This window comes from Archocentrus centrarchus, chromosome 9 (genome assembly GCF_007364275.1).
Source record: "Archocentrus centrarchus isolate MPI-CPG fArcCen1 chromosome 9, fArcCen1, whole genome shotgun sequence".
Taxonomy (NCBI): domain Eukaryota; kingdom Metazoa; phylum Chordata; class Actinopteri; order Cichliformes; family Cichlidae; genus Archocentrus; species Archocentrus centrarchus.
In genome coordinates this window covers 21,604,840-21,620,431 of record NC_044354.1, presented here as the reverse complement: position 1 = coordinate 21,620,431, position 15,592 = coordinate 21,604,840, and the positions used below count along the sequence as shown (strand labels likewise).

Below are 15,592 nucleotides of genomic sequence, written 5' to 3'. Positions count from 1 at the left end.
CAGTTCCCCCAATCAACCTCCCACCCCATCAGTGCACAACTTGTCTGCCTGCTCCCTTTTCATTTGAACACATTTTCTAGCCAAAAATTTCACTTCAATCTCACCTCATCTCTCCATACTACATTAACCCCTGGCAATTGCCTTCCAAATGACCCCATTAAGCTGTAATTGCCTCAGCAGGCCTGCTCCCTCGCTTGTAATTCTGTGCAGCGAACCCACCAGACGTTCCCCCGGCATTGTTTCATGTTCTGGCTCCCATCAGCCAGTTCAGATGCTGACCCCCACCCCCACCTACCCACCCACCCACCCACCACTCCCCACCTCTTCTCTGTCGTGGTCAGACCTGATGGTGCTCACCACTAGCAACGCCACTCGCAGGCTCTCCTCATCTCCACTGTGAGCTCACACAGGAGGCACCATGCCCCGACTACTTCCTCCTCAACAGCCAAACTCACTGTCAATTACACAACTAGATGCATTTACTACAAGGAGCTCTAAATCCAATAAAGTCAACCTGTCTTTTTATTATGTCTTTCCCTGCATTTTATAAATACAGTAGTGCAGAGAGCGCAATATTCTTTGTGACTTTGGCGAAAGAGCAGCAAGAAAAACGAGATGTTTGCTTTTGCCATTCACAATTTCTCTTCACATGTCAATTGCGCGATTAATTGTGGCACAGTAGTTACACATTAAAGCATCATTTCTCTCTTCAGTGCAGTGATTACAATGCTGTTGGGTGCAGCAAGTACAGCCAGAAATGACACCCGCCATGGCACCTCCCAGCGCAACTTCACCTTTCCGGTTCCCACAAGGGAGCTGATGTCAAGACTGCTCAACTTTTTGACGAAGGCCTCCGCGGATAACTAACGTGCAAATGCGGATGGGTGGAGAAAGTGATCCTGACAGTGATGTATTGCAACTAGTTGCAGGTGTCAAAAAGAAGATGCTCTGCCAGCCATTGGTGTGCATGCAATATATACAGTATGTGCATGCATGAACACACCTGGGCCCCCGTGCGTTTTCCTCGACATGTGTCGCTCTGCACGTCACATATGCGTTTACATTTGTGTGTGCGCTCACAGACATTTGATGTGTGCACACATGACTGTTGATGCCTCTAAGCCTTTATATGTGATCTTGTGTGAGGGAAGTCAGACTAATAATCCATTCACCACTTAATAAAAGGCATTTCTTCTTCTTACTCCCACTCTAGATTGGTTAGCTAATATAGGCTTTCTCTCACACACTGCTAGACAATCAACTTAACACCACCTTAAACACTTTCCTCCTACCATGTATTTTATTTGTTTAAAAAACTCCTTTTTTTTTTTTAAGAATGTTGAGCAACATTACCAAAACACTACAGCTACACTCATTTCCATTTTGTACACTGCAGCGCTTTACTGTGATTTGAAAAGTGGTTTCTAAATTAATTCTAAGCCGGAGATACACAAGCTTTCTCTGAACACAGAAACCTTCAGAAATGCTTTAGATCATTTCATTCTCTCGTTGCCCGTTTATTTAAATTCATTCTTTTTCCTAAGCAAATGTTCCCAGGAATATCAAGGTGTTTTTGTTGCAAAGCTCTAACTGATCCGGGGGGATTTGCTTCCAACAGCCTGTCTCTCCCTCGCCTTTCAACACAAAACTCTGCGCTCCAATCAAAATGAACCACCAGGGACCCCCCTTCCCTCCCCCCCTTGAGCTACGCCTGCTCCGAGTACTGTGATAGCAGCCTCTCTGCCATTGATCGCGGAGTTTAGCACAGAGCATGTATGCCACTGTTAGCAGAAAACAAAGACCTCTCTCCCTTTAATAGTAGCGCGCACCGCTAACGCACCGTCCTCTGTTTCCCTATGCCCTGAAGAATGAATGAAAGAAAGCAGATAACAATTAAAAGGGTTAACAAGGGTCCACGTCTAGTCACAAGTCATCTTTTTCACACAAATCTTTTTACCTCATAAACAGATTGATATCTTTTGGGAGCGCACATTCACTTGCCACAAGAGATAAAAACATGCATTCATGTCTTACTTATAATTGTGTTCCACATTGCAAATCTAATTGTAGACACTGAATTCAAAAAGGAAACACAGCTTTATTGATCCACCTAACACAGACCAGGAGGATCTCATGAATTAGGAATGAGATAAATCACCATTAACCCCAGAGAACCCAGCTTGTGGTCGACCACTGACATACTGCGCTGATCTTTTTTTCTTTTTCTTTTTTTTTTTTTTTAATTTTCAGGATAATTCTTCCTTGCAAAGTATAAATATAACTCTTCAATGAATACAGCATGTGTCTGTTTATTTAATCAAGAGCTGATTTAATTGTGACAGAGAATAAATTCTTCTATTTTCTGCCTCTATAAAATTGCCATCATTTTTAATTAATTCTTAATTAAAATATATTACACCACAGCTTCTACCCATCTCTCTTGATATTCTAACATAATCAATTCAGAACCATTTACGTATCATTAATTAAAAGCTTTCCTCTCTCATCCTTAAAATCATAATGAGGGCCGATTCCTCATTAGTAACCTATAAGGGAGAAAATAACAATACAGTAGAGAATGGATGGCACATTGCACAGTGAGTCCTTTGTCTCAGAGATTCTAAAAAAGCACATTTTTAATGCTTCTCAATTGGATTTAAGAATTACTGAGTCAATTTTGTAGACTCAATGAAAATAAGTGAAGCAACACAGACTCTCTTAGTATTAATTTGTGCCTCCATGCTGCGTGCAGCGCTGAAACAAAGTCAATCAGTAGCATCAGTCAGGTTGATTTTTGCGCTAAATTTTATTTAAACTGCAATGAACTAAAAAAAAAAGCAGAATTGTTCAACAGTGTTAAACATTTTAACAGTGCAATGTAAATATTGTGTGTGCGTGTGTGTGTGTGTGTGTGTGTGTGTGTGTATGTGTGTAAAAATCTTCACATTGCACTCTTCGTATGCATTTGATTGCAGTCACCTATACATCGGTGAATACTGATGCTGGACCAGTAAATTTCATTTTCTGACATCGGCACTTTTTATATTAAACCTTTGGACAAAAAATATGCCCCAAAAATATTAACAAACAAACATTTCTGCACGAACCTAAAAGCCATTTTAATACTTGCTGAAAAGCCATCAGCCTGCATAAGTCCACTTAACCATAAATGTTTGTGCGTCTAAACAAACAGCGGTCTAAGATCATTTATTATCCGGACTTTAAAGAAGCCAACACGTTCATACTATCTTTCCATCTTGAGCTCTCTCTTTAAGAAGAGTAATAATATCAAGTAATGATAGGTATTGTTATGCCGAGGATCAGGCATATCCTGATTTTTATCGCTCGTCTCTCACAGGTGCTCTGGCGTTACTTGTCAGGACTGCATGTCTGGGTCTTCCACATGTCAGATAAAAATCGCTGCACTTGGTGTTTCGGCAGCCTGACAGCAATTTATTTGAATGTTTTGTCACACTGGTGTTGGTGCATTTTGTGTGGGCTGCTCACTGGAATGGCAACAGCTCGTAGCTTCCTGACACTCTCCAACACACACACACACACGCGCGCGCGCACGCACGCACGCACACATTGTATAGCATAAAATCACAGATGTATACTGCACGTGCTGCGTGTCTGCTTTGGATAATTAAAACCTCTGCGTGTTAAAAACAATACAAATAGCTGTTGATAAACTGAATGTCTTCATATCTAACGACCCACGAAGCAGGTGACACTACATCATAAGCACTATCCTTTTCAAAACTGTACTTTTTTATTCACTGTGACCATACGCACACAACCCAGTATGAACCCCAAATAAAATGTCAAGCCAGCTGAGCTAAAATGCAGCCAGGAAGCCACAGAGTCTGTATTTACATGCAAGCCTACTGTCCTTCGCTCTTCTATTAATTAAATAGCATCCAGGTAAGTAGCACACTTAATTCAGAGGATGTTAAACACAAACCTCGCTGTGATCTTGCGATCCTCCGAGCTGACATGGAATATTGAGTAAGTTAATGAAATCCTCTCAAAGACAGGAACTCTATTTTTACACCATGATAATTAAAGTACGGTACAGTTATAATTTACAGCTCTCGCTTAATTGCATAGGAAAAGTAAAATGGGAAGCCTACAGTATGAGATTAAATGTGTGACTCTGAGTGTGTGTGTGTGTGTGTGTGTGTGCTTCTTCACTCAAGACGAGTGAATATAAAAGAGCTTTCCTGTGCATCTACACAACGGGATTGTATCTTTCACCATCGTGGAACGTATCAAAGATTAGGTAATGAAATATACACTCTTCTATTTTTCTGCTACCAGGCCCTTTGACAAATCGAGTACAATCCAAAATCTCCATAAATCACTATTAAAGACAAGTATATCATCACCGGCGCATATATCTTCCCCAGCCTGACCTGTAGACTAATGAGAAAAGGCCCAGACTATCTTGTCTGATTAATTAATTCAAAATGTCGGCTGTTATTCAAATGTGAGGCCGGTGTTATTTGAATAACACTTGACAGCGACGCCTGAAGAAATAATTTCTGGTTTGTGAGGCTGCTGCGGCATTACTGATGATGGCTCATGGAAATGTTAGAAGCCACGGAGTATTTTTCCCCCTCTTTGCTACTGCTCTCGCTTTCCCTCCCTCACCTTCTCAGTTATGATAGCTCCAAGAAGTATTTCATTACTTCAGCAGCCCCTTCCTCACAATTATGGCTCTTACCATTTTTTTTTTTTTTTTTTTTTTCACTGTCTGTCCTCTCTCCATGTTTGTATTCCCTCCCACAGCCAGCCCAGATCTACAGGGCAGCGCTTTGGCTCTGCAAGAGACATGCTGGCAAAGAGGAAGGTCATGGTTTTTACAACTGCAGCTCCCCAATGCTGACAGCCCGTGCTGCCAAAGTGACACACTCTGTTTGGCTTTCCCACGTTCATGGAGCTCCACAGCACTTCGTCTTTATCACGGAGCACGCCACACACACACACACACAAACACACACATTTAATCAGCCTCAGAGCTGCATTTCTTGCCAGTGTGCAACAAAACGATCACATGTACAGACATAATCACAAAATATCACAACGGACACAGACGGAAATTATCCTACTTGGTGGTGCACTTTTCCTTTTTTTTTAAGTCTTTCTTTTTTATAGCAAAACCCAGTGGATTTGGGGGGGTGGGGAAATAGGCACTGGAGAAAGAAAACCATGAACGTACGTGCTAGGGCCTAGGGGCAGCGCACTCCCCTCTATCACTTCCCTCATCAAGCATGGATTCTAATCAGGGCTGGGGAGATATAAGACGCTCAGTCATTAAATAAATTAACTCTGCCACTCCATGCTCTCCTTCAGCACCCGTGCGAGGCCCGCCGTGCTCTGCATACTTACAGAGGCTCACCTTCACGCCATAACCTAGCATTCCTGCCAACAGACACACACACACACACACACACACACACGTTAAGAACTCGAATATTTAGAAAAGGAGAGGAACCACACCTCCTGTCCCCCAACAACTGATGCTCCCATTCACACTGAAAGCTTTTATATTATTGAATTTAATAAAAACAGCCCTATGGACATTTTAGCTATGTCCCACAGTTTTGAATTAAAAAAAAATAAAAAATCCAAGTGTACACAAGCGATAAATAATCTCTGAGATCCAAGGTTGATTCACAGGGTTGGTGAGACAGCACAGACATGAGTTTTTTTGAGGATCTGTGCAGTGCGCTGCCATTCATCAACAGGAAGCAAGTGCAGCGACGAACAGTAAAAGAGCTCAGTGTCGGCTCAGATCACTGACACAAACAATCAAAACTGACACAGTCTTCGTATAGCACCTGCCACTCCGCCAGCACAAATAGATCAATATGAGGGGAGCTCATTCACTGCTTAAAACTTATATCCGTGCACCCACATTATCTTCCAAAGCGCCGTGATGTAAAAAGTGCATGCTTAATACATATCAATCACCTTGACAGAGGAAATGCTTATTTGAGGAGCCAACATGAAGCAAATACACGGTGTCAGCAGAATGTCCGTTGTCAAAACTTGCCATTTGAATTTTCAGCCGCATTGTGCTGAGACAAATGTCCTTAGAAATCCCTTACATTGCAATTTAGATCATTTTAATGCACGCTTTAATTCTCCATTACTTAGAGAGGAAGTACCTGGGAGGGTGGAAACACATTAGAGAAAGTAAGAAATGAACAGAAGGGTCTGGGGAATCTCTCGAGCAGACACAATTAAATATTCATGCATCTCCTCCTAGGACACAACAGATACAGATCATTATCATGGCAACAGCACACCACCATTTTGTTCACACCTTTGGCTTCGAATCGATGGGTGTGTGCAAAATTCTATATGAAAAGAAGACATTGTCAGATCGTCACTTATTAATATTCAGTGAGCTATTTGTTGTTTTTGTTTGTTTTTACACATTACAAAGCATATTGGTTATCAGTGTAATATTCAGACTCTTAACTAGAGTCAAAATTATGACCAGGGGGTGAGAAGCTTTGCAAAGGTATCCGTGTATTTGTGTTGTCTTCTTTTGACTTTGAGCCACATGCCATGAGACAGTATACTAGGTCACAATGTTACTGAATGATTCCAAAATTCACTGCCAGTGTTCGGTATTTTCCTGCCTTCTGCTTGAGGAAAAACTTAAAAAAAAAAAAAAGGAGGAATAGCAGTAATGTACTCTGGATGACCTCCACTTTCTAAAGAGAGGAGAAACCAGCCTTTTTCCTTTCTTTTTTGGTTTTCAATCCTCGTCAAAGAGGAGCAAAGGGAGGGACAGCATTTCCCTGCTCGCCGTCATTAATCATAGCTTTCTGGGAGCAAGTGCATATTAATTTCTGTCATCCCAAACATCATTTGGTATTGTTATGCCACGGCTTAGTCCTCATTCACCAGCAGACGTCGGCCGTTCCTCCTGGTTTGAGGGAAGACAGGGCCTGTGTGGCTGTGTTTCAGAGCAAGAGGCCTTTATCCCTGGGGCTCTGACACCAATTAAGCCATTTCACCGAGAGACGAAAACAGGTCCCACCGTTTCACTGTAACATGAGCCAGCACCTAGCTGCTGGCCCTTCGCCATCTCTCCATTACTTCAGACCCAAAAATGAACTTTAAGGACTAAAGAAAATAAAAAGATGATTAGCTTGGCAAATGGTTGCGCTTAACTGACTGCTGACAAAATTACAAAGAAAGCTGCTTAAGTCTTTGTCCATTGATCACCAGCAGTGGCAGCCCAGTTTCTCCATCATTAGCTCCAGTGACGCATTTATTTAAAATTGTTTTAAATATATGTTTGAAGTCATGAGCAATATCAAAACAGTGTGATATTTATGCCAAAACTGATAAGAAAAATGCTGGGTGTGCACTTCCTTTATATCCCCCCCCCCCCAGTTGCCTTTTAGCAGGCAGCAGAGTGGAGCTTGTCTTAGGGCAAGAGCAGAATAATGCAAGGTTTGTTATGAATTAAATATTAGAAATCTTAACACAGCAGCCAATAAGAATTATTTGCCTTATTAAAGCAGCAGAAGACGCTGATTAAAATTTCATTGCATTGCAGTCTTTTTCCCATTTCTGCCTTCAATATATCATTCTAATGTATGAAACGTGGAACAATGGCATCTGGAACAATGGGGAGAGGGGCTTCATTTTCAAGCTTGCAAATGAGGAAGAGACAGCAAAGATTCACATTTTCCGATTTTTTTTTTTGGAAAACAATCGCGTGTAAAGAGAAGAAAGGTGACGACTGCGCATCACATCGCTTTTGCCACATAACAACCGGCAGACCGCTACGGTGTCAAGATATTACAAATGTGTACATTTACTGACTAGTGGCTTTATCTCCTTTGTCACTTTAGCAAGAGAACTGCATCACCTGTAACACACACACACACAAACACATGCCTATACACACCCTCCAAAATGAACAGGCGTCCATCTATTAAAGAGATTAAACACGCAAAACATCACTTGTGCAAAAGTGAAATTAAGAGCAAATTCAAGACTGCTTTCCCTGTTCTTGCATTCACAGATGATGGGTCACTTAGTTGTCCACATGTAATGTGTACAGAGTAAATGAACATCATGGTGTCTGTTGTCCCATGAGGAAAACTCTTCCCTGAAACACTGAAGCTAATGAAATACGGACCTATAAATAGCAGAGTCATTACTGAGAGAGGACTTACTTTGCACCAGCCTTTCACTGTAACGCTTTTTACACTAATAACCAGCTCTATGGCATTACATACACTTGGCCATCGGGTGACACAGTAATGAACATCATGACACAAGAGACTTGGAGCGTAATTTTAAAATAAAGTCTCTTTGTGACTTTATTTACTGACTTGTAAATAAAATCAAGTTATAGCTGAAAGCATATAGAATCAATTTGAGTCTAAGAAAAAAAAAAACTTAATAAATTGTGTTTTCATAATCATCAACACATTAGAAGTCAAGTTTAGCACATTTTGACTTTCTTTTCTTTTGCCTTTTAATCAAGAACTGAATAACAAAGACGAACTTTTTTTTTGTTTTTTTCCCCCTGCTACATTTAACTTTAAAATAAAAAAAACTTCATATTGTTACATTTACAAAAGTAAAAAAAAAAAAACTGCTTTAAATGTGTCTGACAGTCATAAGATCTTTTAAAGTCGAGCTGTAGTGACGCATTAAAATAAAATAAAATAAAATAAATCATGCTAACTCACACCAGCAAGACATCTTGTATGATTCCTGTCAATTTACTCCACTTACATCAAGTATTTCCTCAAATAGACACAAAGGTGCGATATTTCTACAGGTGTCAAAATCTGACCCACCTTCTTCATGTTTGCTTCTGGTTTATGTTTTCACATTCAGCAACAAACAGATGCCACAAAAAGCAAGAGGGGCATGCAAAGAGTCTCCAGCAGGCACGCTCCTACTGCTGTAAACTAATTTCAATCAATCCTTCCTTTTTGCATCCAAAGCAGCCTCTGCTGGCTGCCACCGCCTGAAGATAACTATTTCACCACCTCTGTCATGCCTAATTAACAACTCAGATGTACAATTCAGAAATTTCGCAATTAACCTACTAAAATATTGTTGGAGGATGCTAATTGTTATGCCAGTTGCCATAAAGACTCATTTGCATAACGTATGTGCAAAAAACAATTATGAGCTGTTGATCGCGCAGGAGCCCGCAGAAAACGCTTGGAGCGATTCAAGGGGGAGAGAGGGAGACGTGTGCAAGATGGGTGCGTGCATGTGCAGATGGAAGGACAGCACTGGATCATTGTACAAAAAAAAAAAAAGAAAGATTTGAGGTTCTGTACGTGCAGCTACCAGCCAGTACAGCTGCAGAGACATCTATCTCCACAACACAAAAGCATTTACCCTTCCAAATGAAACCAATATGTATACTCTTGGTTTTTTTTTCCTTTCCTCTTTGTCTGGCTCTCCTTCTTTTCATCTTTGCTGATGGGGAAATGGAGGGTATTTGGGAGCTACTTAGATAATAGCCACATCTTCCTCGGTCCCCCTTGTGCTTTAGAAGGGGAACCACTAGTGGCCCTGACATTGAGCCAGTCAAGAACCCAGCTGTGCGCAAGCCATTCGGCACAACACTATCTAGTCACTGCAGCCGCATCACTGGGGCTCTCTGAGACAAAAAGCAGCCAAAGTCAATTGTGTCTGCTGCTGAATAGCTTTCTGTTCTCTGTCATGCATTTACTGGAGCCTTTTCAGGATGAAGAAAAACCCATGAGGTAGAGCAAAAAAAAAAAGGGAAGAATAAAATAAAATAAAATAAAATTTTAAAAATTCCCTAGCTTCTAAAGTTAATTTGATTTAGCTTCTGAAAAATATAATAATAATAATAATAATAATAATAATAATAATAATAATAATAATAATAATAATAATAAATCGGTAATAATAGCAATAATTCAATTAGGAAGAGAAGCCTCATTAAATTTGCCTGCCACCACTCAAATTAATGTTCCCTACAGAATTCAAAAATGCTTACCCACTCAGTCCTAACTCTATTTACTTCAGGTAATACTTTTAGTCCGCCTTGCATGTGGTTAATTACAGGCTCATCCTGAACTGTATTTAGCAAGCACAGTCTTTCTTAGCTGAGCACTGACTATAACACGGGCGAGCCGAAGTGCATACATGAAAGCACGTTTAGCTCTTTCAGAAGCCAAATCAAAAATGTGCAACAAAAACGGCGACACCGCCTCAACCTGTGAGTGCAGTCCCTCCCTAATCCACTGCCTCTAACACAGGATCGCAGCAGTCATCAGCCTGAATCTGCCACATTCTCTCCCTCCCTCCCCTACCTCTCCAGACCCCCCATTTCTGAACCTGATGAGTCAAAGGTCAGGAAAACAACAAGTCAATACGCAGCCAAAGAAGCGCCACGCAGCTGAGAGAGCTGTGGAGAGGGCTAAGCCTCTCTGTAGTACTCCATGATTTAGCCTGTAATAGTTTTCTGTAATCTCTTTCTATTGATTAAACCTCACATCAAAGAGGAGTCTTGCTACAGAACCTCTCTTTTCCTGGTCAGAAATACCATATGGAGGTAATCTTTCACCTTTGTTATTCTTGCCGCTCCCGCTGCTCCTGCTGCTGTGAGCCCCTCTTCCAAGCAAGAGAGCAAGACAAGGGAGTAGCCAGCAGGATAAAACAAACCCAGCACAGAGGCATAACTGCAAAACTCATCTAAATCGCAGGCAATTTTCACTCAATGCATTCACTGTCTCCTCACGAAGCCTAAGGGGGGAAAAGGTACAGCGTGAATGTATCCTTTGTCCTATAACAGTTAAAAACATGAAAGATTTTTTTTTTCTTTTTTTAAAGTATGAACCTAAAGAAAAAGATCACACACGAAAGGACAAAGAACAACACTTGCCAGCCAAATCTCACATTCAGCTTATCTAAATGCAAAACCAAGAAATTTTGGAGGAAAAAAGCCTTCCTGCTAAAACACTCAATTTAGTGACAGGCAAATGACTTCATGCTGCCACTTAATCTCATTTCTTGCATAATGCTCTCTAATTAGCATATCAAAGTGAATTAATACTTCGAGGGCATTAGCAATGCAGAAATGTGCCCGTAGCTCTACAATAACAGTTAAAAGAGTGCCATAAACTTCTAAACACCTTGAAAAAAAAGCTTTGAAGTGTCTTGCTGTTACTAGAAAATGCATTTTCTTAACCTATCCATTCCAAAATACTACAGTATAATTTCAGATTTTAACTCCTTTTCACCATCTTGATCACAAAATAATACTAAGCCAGACCTTAGTCTTACTAATCATCTGCACACTATGCAGTAAGCCCTGATAACATGATACACGTGTGCAGTAATTACACTGATGATTCTTGGACCACTTTCAAATTTATTATTAAAAGCCATTTTCAGACAGTGGTGGGCTCCGTGGCTAAAAGGCAGCAGTCCCATGTGCCATCTCAACAAACATGAAAGGGCCAAGGAAGCCTTGTGAATGATGCTACAGGAGCCAGTGAATGGCTTACTGTGAGCTGGAAAAGCAGACCGGTCAACAAGGCCACCAGACCAGCTGAGCTCTGTCAATGGCTAAGAGGGGGAGGCTGTGACTTTAAACCACAGGTTAACCATGCACACACACTCGCTCACACACACACATGCACACACAGGCTTGTTCTCACTCTCCTGCTCTGTCTCATCTCTTTTTCACACTCACCCCTTCCCAGGATCTCTATCAAATGCACATGTGCACATGCAAAAGGAGTCAGTTTCAAATCATTTTTCATGTACTTTTTAATACTCCTGTGAATGACTTTGTGCTTAGTGCACAGCTTAAACATTCAAACAGGACCCATTATAACTTTCAGCAAACAAACGGGTGAATCTGATCTGGGAAAGTAGGTTGCTACAGTCTTAAAATAAAATCACCTCTAACACTATTTTTTTTTTTCCGGTGAGGTCCACATTCTACAATCGCAGCAACGCTTCAGTACTGGAAGACACTTTCACCTCAGCGATGGTATCCTGTGTGATCTGCATCTACTCTTTTCTTTTTTTTTATTGCTCTGTCTCTTTCATTGTCTGAAATCAACAGGCTCACAAACATAGCAGAGCAGCTCGGCTAGACTGTGGACCCTCAGCCTGCCCCTGTGGACGCCACCTGTGTTGAGGAAGTTCATAAACTTTTATGATCTCCTTCAAGCTAATTTCCTCATAAACCACACAAAGGTCACAAATCTGACAAGACAGCAGGTTTGCTCATTTTTTTCTACTATATTCAATTTTTTGATTTTTTTTTTTTACCGTTTTAAAATATACATATTACTAGGAAAATAAATAGCTGACATGTCGAAGACTGGCTATTTGAAGCACCTGTTTAGAAAGCCTGGTCTGTAAAAAATTGTTACTAAAAAGCTATTGTCTTCATTTATGAAAATACACCTTATCATATGTCCCATGCACACTGTGGGGAAAGTGTTTAAACACTAAACTCTCTAGATAAAGGTTTGGACTTAAAAAAAATACACAAAGTTTACAGCAAAGTTTAAGCTATAAAAATTATGAAACAAAATCATCACCTGCAATTACAACTGTTACTATAATATACAAATGGATAGGTGTGTATGCATACTAGAGGTGTTAAGATTTTCAGCCCTAGTCACCAAAAAGCGCAGTTTATATAATTATAAAAAAAATATCAGATTCTTTATTTCTTATTCTTTTTATCTAAATAACTTCCCAGAAGAAGATCTATTATTTGCATTTCCCAAGATTAACTAAACCCCCTTTGTAGGAAGGGTTTCATGCAACTGCAATCTAATTATTCATTTGTGAGCCTGTCATATCATTTGACAAAAAAATAACAATAGTTCTCTTATATGTTGAAAGTGTGGCAAAATGTTGTCAGGTTTTACAGCCTGAAATCTGTGTGATCTAAGCTATGTAGAGCATATGCTACGGGACTTCTCCATCCTCTTCACTGGCAGGGTGGTGAGTGTGAAATCTGGAGCGCACTTTATGTTCAAATCCAAGCAACCAGTGCTTTAAAACACACTTGCAGAAACAAGAGGAAGAAGACTCTGCCTATTGTTCCGTGACAGCGGGAGTTTCTGCATGGTACAGTGACATATTTTTAAAAAAGTGACTGATTCATTTGGTCAAAGGTCACCTATAACCTGGATGCAGGCTGTCATCAGCTCACTGAGAGGTAAAAATGCCTGTGTGCCATTTTATTGATTCTCCAATTATATATCTCTGTGAGTTTTGAGTTTGTAGCTTAATATAATAATATTTTAGACAAAGATCTTACCTGTCTTTTCTTTGATTTCACAGAGAACGCTGAAGAGTGCTGGTTTCATTCTGTGACAGTTCAGCCCGTGTTTCCTGTTTCAGTATAAGACAAAATAAAATAGTGAAATAAGTTCACTGTTAAATCACATGTTAGACATGAACAGGTAAAAGAATTATTCAAGGTTGCAAGCTGACACTTTGTGATGCCTGGCAATGTTCTAGACCTCTTCTGTTAAATGTTATCATTTTCTAGTAAAATATACTGTCAAGTTATAAAAAAATAAAAGCAGTTAATAAATAAAACCAATGTCAATACTCCACTGTATTACTCTCAGTGGCAATTTTATTCATAATATGAGCCCACTGGCATTAATTGTGTTTTAACACCACTTATAGTTTTGTAGATGAATGAACATTTATAAAAACACGTGTGCTCTCTCAGACAGTTTAACTAAAATGCTGTTGTTCCCTCAGTGACAACTTTCTCTGTGTTAAAGCTTTGCGAGGCAATAAATACACCTCAGAGTAAGATTATCATTAAAGCCACTCCAGCCTATTGTTGTGCACTGGGGAGTTAAGTTAAGCGGGCCACATCTCAATAATGATGCGTTCAGCGTTTTGGTGTGGCGAAGTTAATAAAACATATAAATCAACCAACTTTGCTTGCGCCTCGTCCAGACTTTGATCAGTTATGGTCATTATTTGATGCAGAATGTCACCAATGTCTTGTTTTCTTCCGTCTCCGTCTGTCCCATCGTGTCCATGTGGAGGCGGCAGTGCCATGCCTCCTTGTACCGAGTGGCCAGCCAGACTGACACCGCCGATCGACTGCATGATCCGGGCTTGATCGTCCATAGTAGCCGCTAAAGAGTCTGTGCACTGAGCCACACAAATTGAAAAACTCATATACGAAATGGGCTACAACATGTGCCGCAGACTGGAAAGATGCACGATTGTGTTGATTCTTCGGCGAGAGACAGCACACGCAATTTTTTTTCTTTTTTTTTTTTTTTTTTTTTTTTTTTTTTTTTTAATAGACAGCAGTTATTTTATTTAATTTTTTTTTTTTTTAGCGTGAATCTTGTGTCCAAGTTGTCGCTGTTTTACGCGCGGTCCAAAGTGCCAAAACGCGTGTCTGTGTTTGTAGAAAAACGCATAAATATTTTCTCTTCCTCTTAAAACTTATTTGTCAAAATTGACGGTCCATCACATCCCGCACGAATCCTCATACCGATCAGTCTTTTCTCTGGGTTTTGACGGGTGGTAGAGACAGAAACGGTCCTTGGTGGTCTCTCATTCATTAACGCTCTTCGTGGGACTCCCGGCGCATTTCCTTTCGAAAATGTCCAAATCCTCCTCGTGAAGCACCGGCAGGAAAAAAAAAAAAATATCCGCTGTGAAAACGTGTAAACAAATAAAACAATCTGTGGCTTGCAGGTGTCAACTATAAATGTGCAGAAATTATTCCCGCGACAACTGACAGCATTTAAAAAAAATACACAATCTGCAGCAAGGTTTCCAAACGTGACTACAAAAAATATGAAATGTACAAAAAGTTGGGAGATTTCTGTTTAGAAAAAAAAAAAAAGGCAACGGCGAGAAGAAATTAATTAGGAGACAACGCTGTATAAAGGCGATGCGCAAAAAAATATCTTGCCCTTCTGAAATTTATGAGCTCCAGCCTCTGCCTGTGTGTGTTTTATGTTGTTTGATGGCAGCGGTAGTGAGCGATTGACAGTGTGCCAATGCCACTCACTCAGTGCAGACGTGTCAGAGCAGGGAAGAGGGTAGAAAAAAAAATAATAAAAAAAAAATACAAAATACGAAATGAAAATGCACGCTCCGCCCTGCAGAGGAGGGGTCTATATTCTTGTCACTTCTCGCCTGAACACCGAAAAACAAAATGTTAAGCGCTAGTACTTAGGATGGTGATTATAATGATGAAAGCACGGCTGAGTCCCCTCTCTTTCTTGCAACAGCGGCAGCAGGGTATCCTCGTTTCCTCACGCGTGCACGTGAAGCTATGTGCATATTCTCTAGCAATAACAAAGATTTAGCTCTGCAACAATACAAGCAAACACATAATGAGAGTTTTTATACAGTTTGATGTAGAACTGCATAGTCCCTTGTAAGCCTCGGTTCAAGCCAGGCAAGCAGTAGACATGTTTATATTATTGGAAAGTAAAGCTCCTCGACCAATCCCAGGCGAGAATGACGAAGACTGACGATCTCCGTGTCCTATGCTGGCAGATGCATGATGCCGAAAGCCCACCCACTTCATCCCTCCATC

The 15,592-nt window shown here is 40.5% G+C and overlaps 1 protein-coding gene across 9 annotated transcripts in view; it reads right to left on the bottom strand.

Annotated features, from left to right (window-relative positions):
- pbx3b (pre-B-cell leukemia homeobox 3b) overlaps positions 1 to 14,301 on the bottom strand; it is a 56,905-nt gene extending 42,604 nt beyond the window's left edge. For 5 of the 9 annotated variants that reach the window (XM_030737948.1, XM_030737952.1, XM_030737950.1 and 2 more), the window contains exons 1-2: positions 13,961 to 14,301; positions 13,322 to 13,395 (exon numbers count right to left, since the gene is read on the bottom strand). In XM_030737948.1, coding sequence (XP_030593808.1) covers positions 13,322 to 13,395; positions 13,961 to 14,208 — 322 coding nt within the window. In that variant the 5' untranslated portion in view covers positions 14,209 to 14,301. Of the gene's footprint in view, positions 1 to 13,321; positions 13,402 to 13,960 lie in introns of all 9 variants that reach the window. The other 4 variants (XM_030737947.1, XM_030737951.1, XM_030737954.1 and 1 more) reach the window with 1 other exon arrangement.
- Positions 14,302 to 15,592: the final 1,291 nt, after the last annotated feature.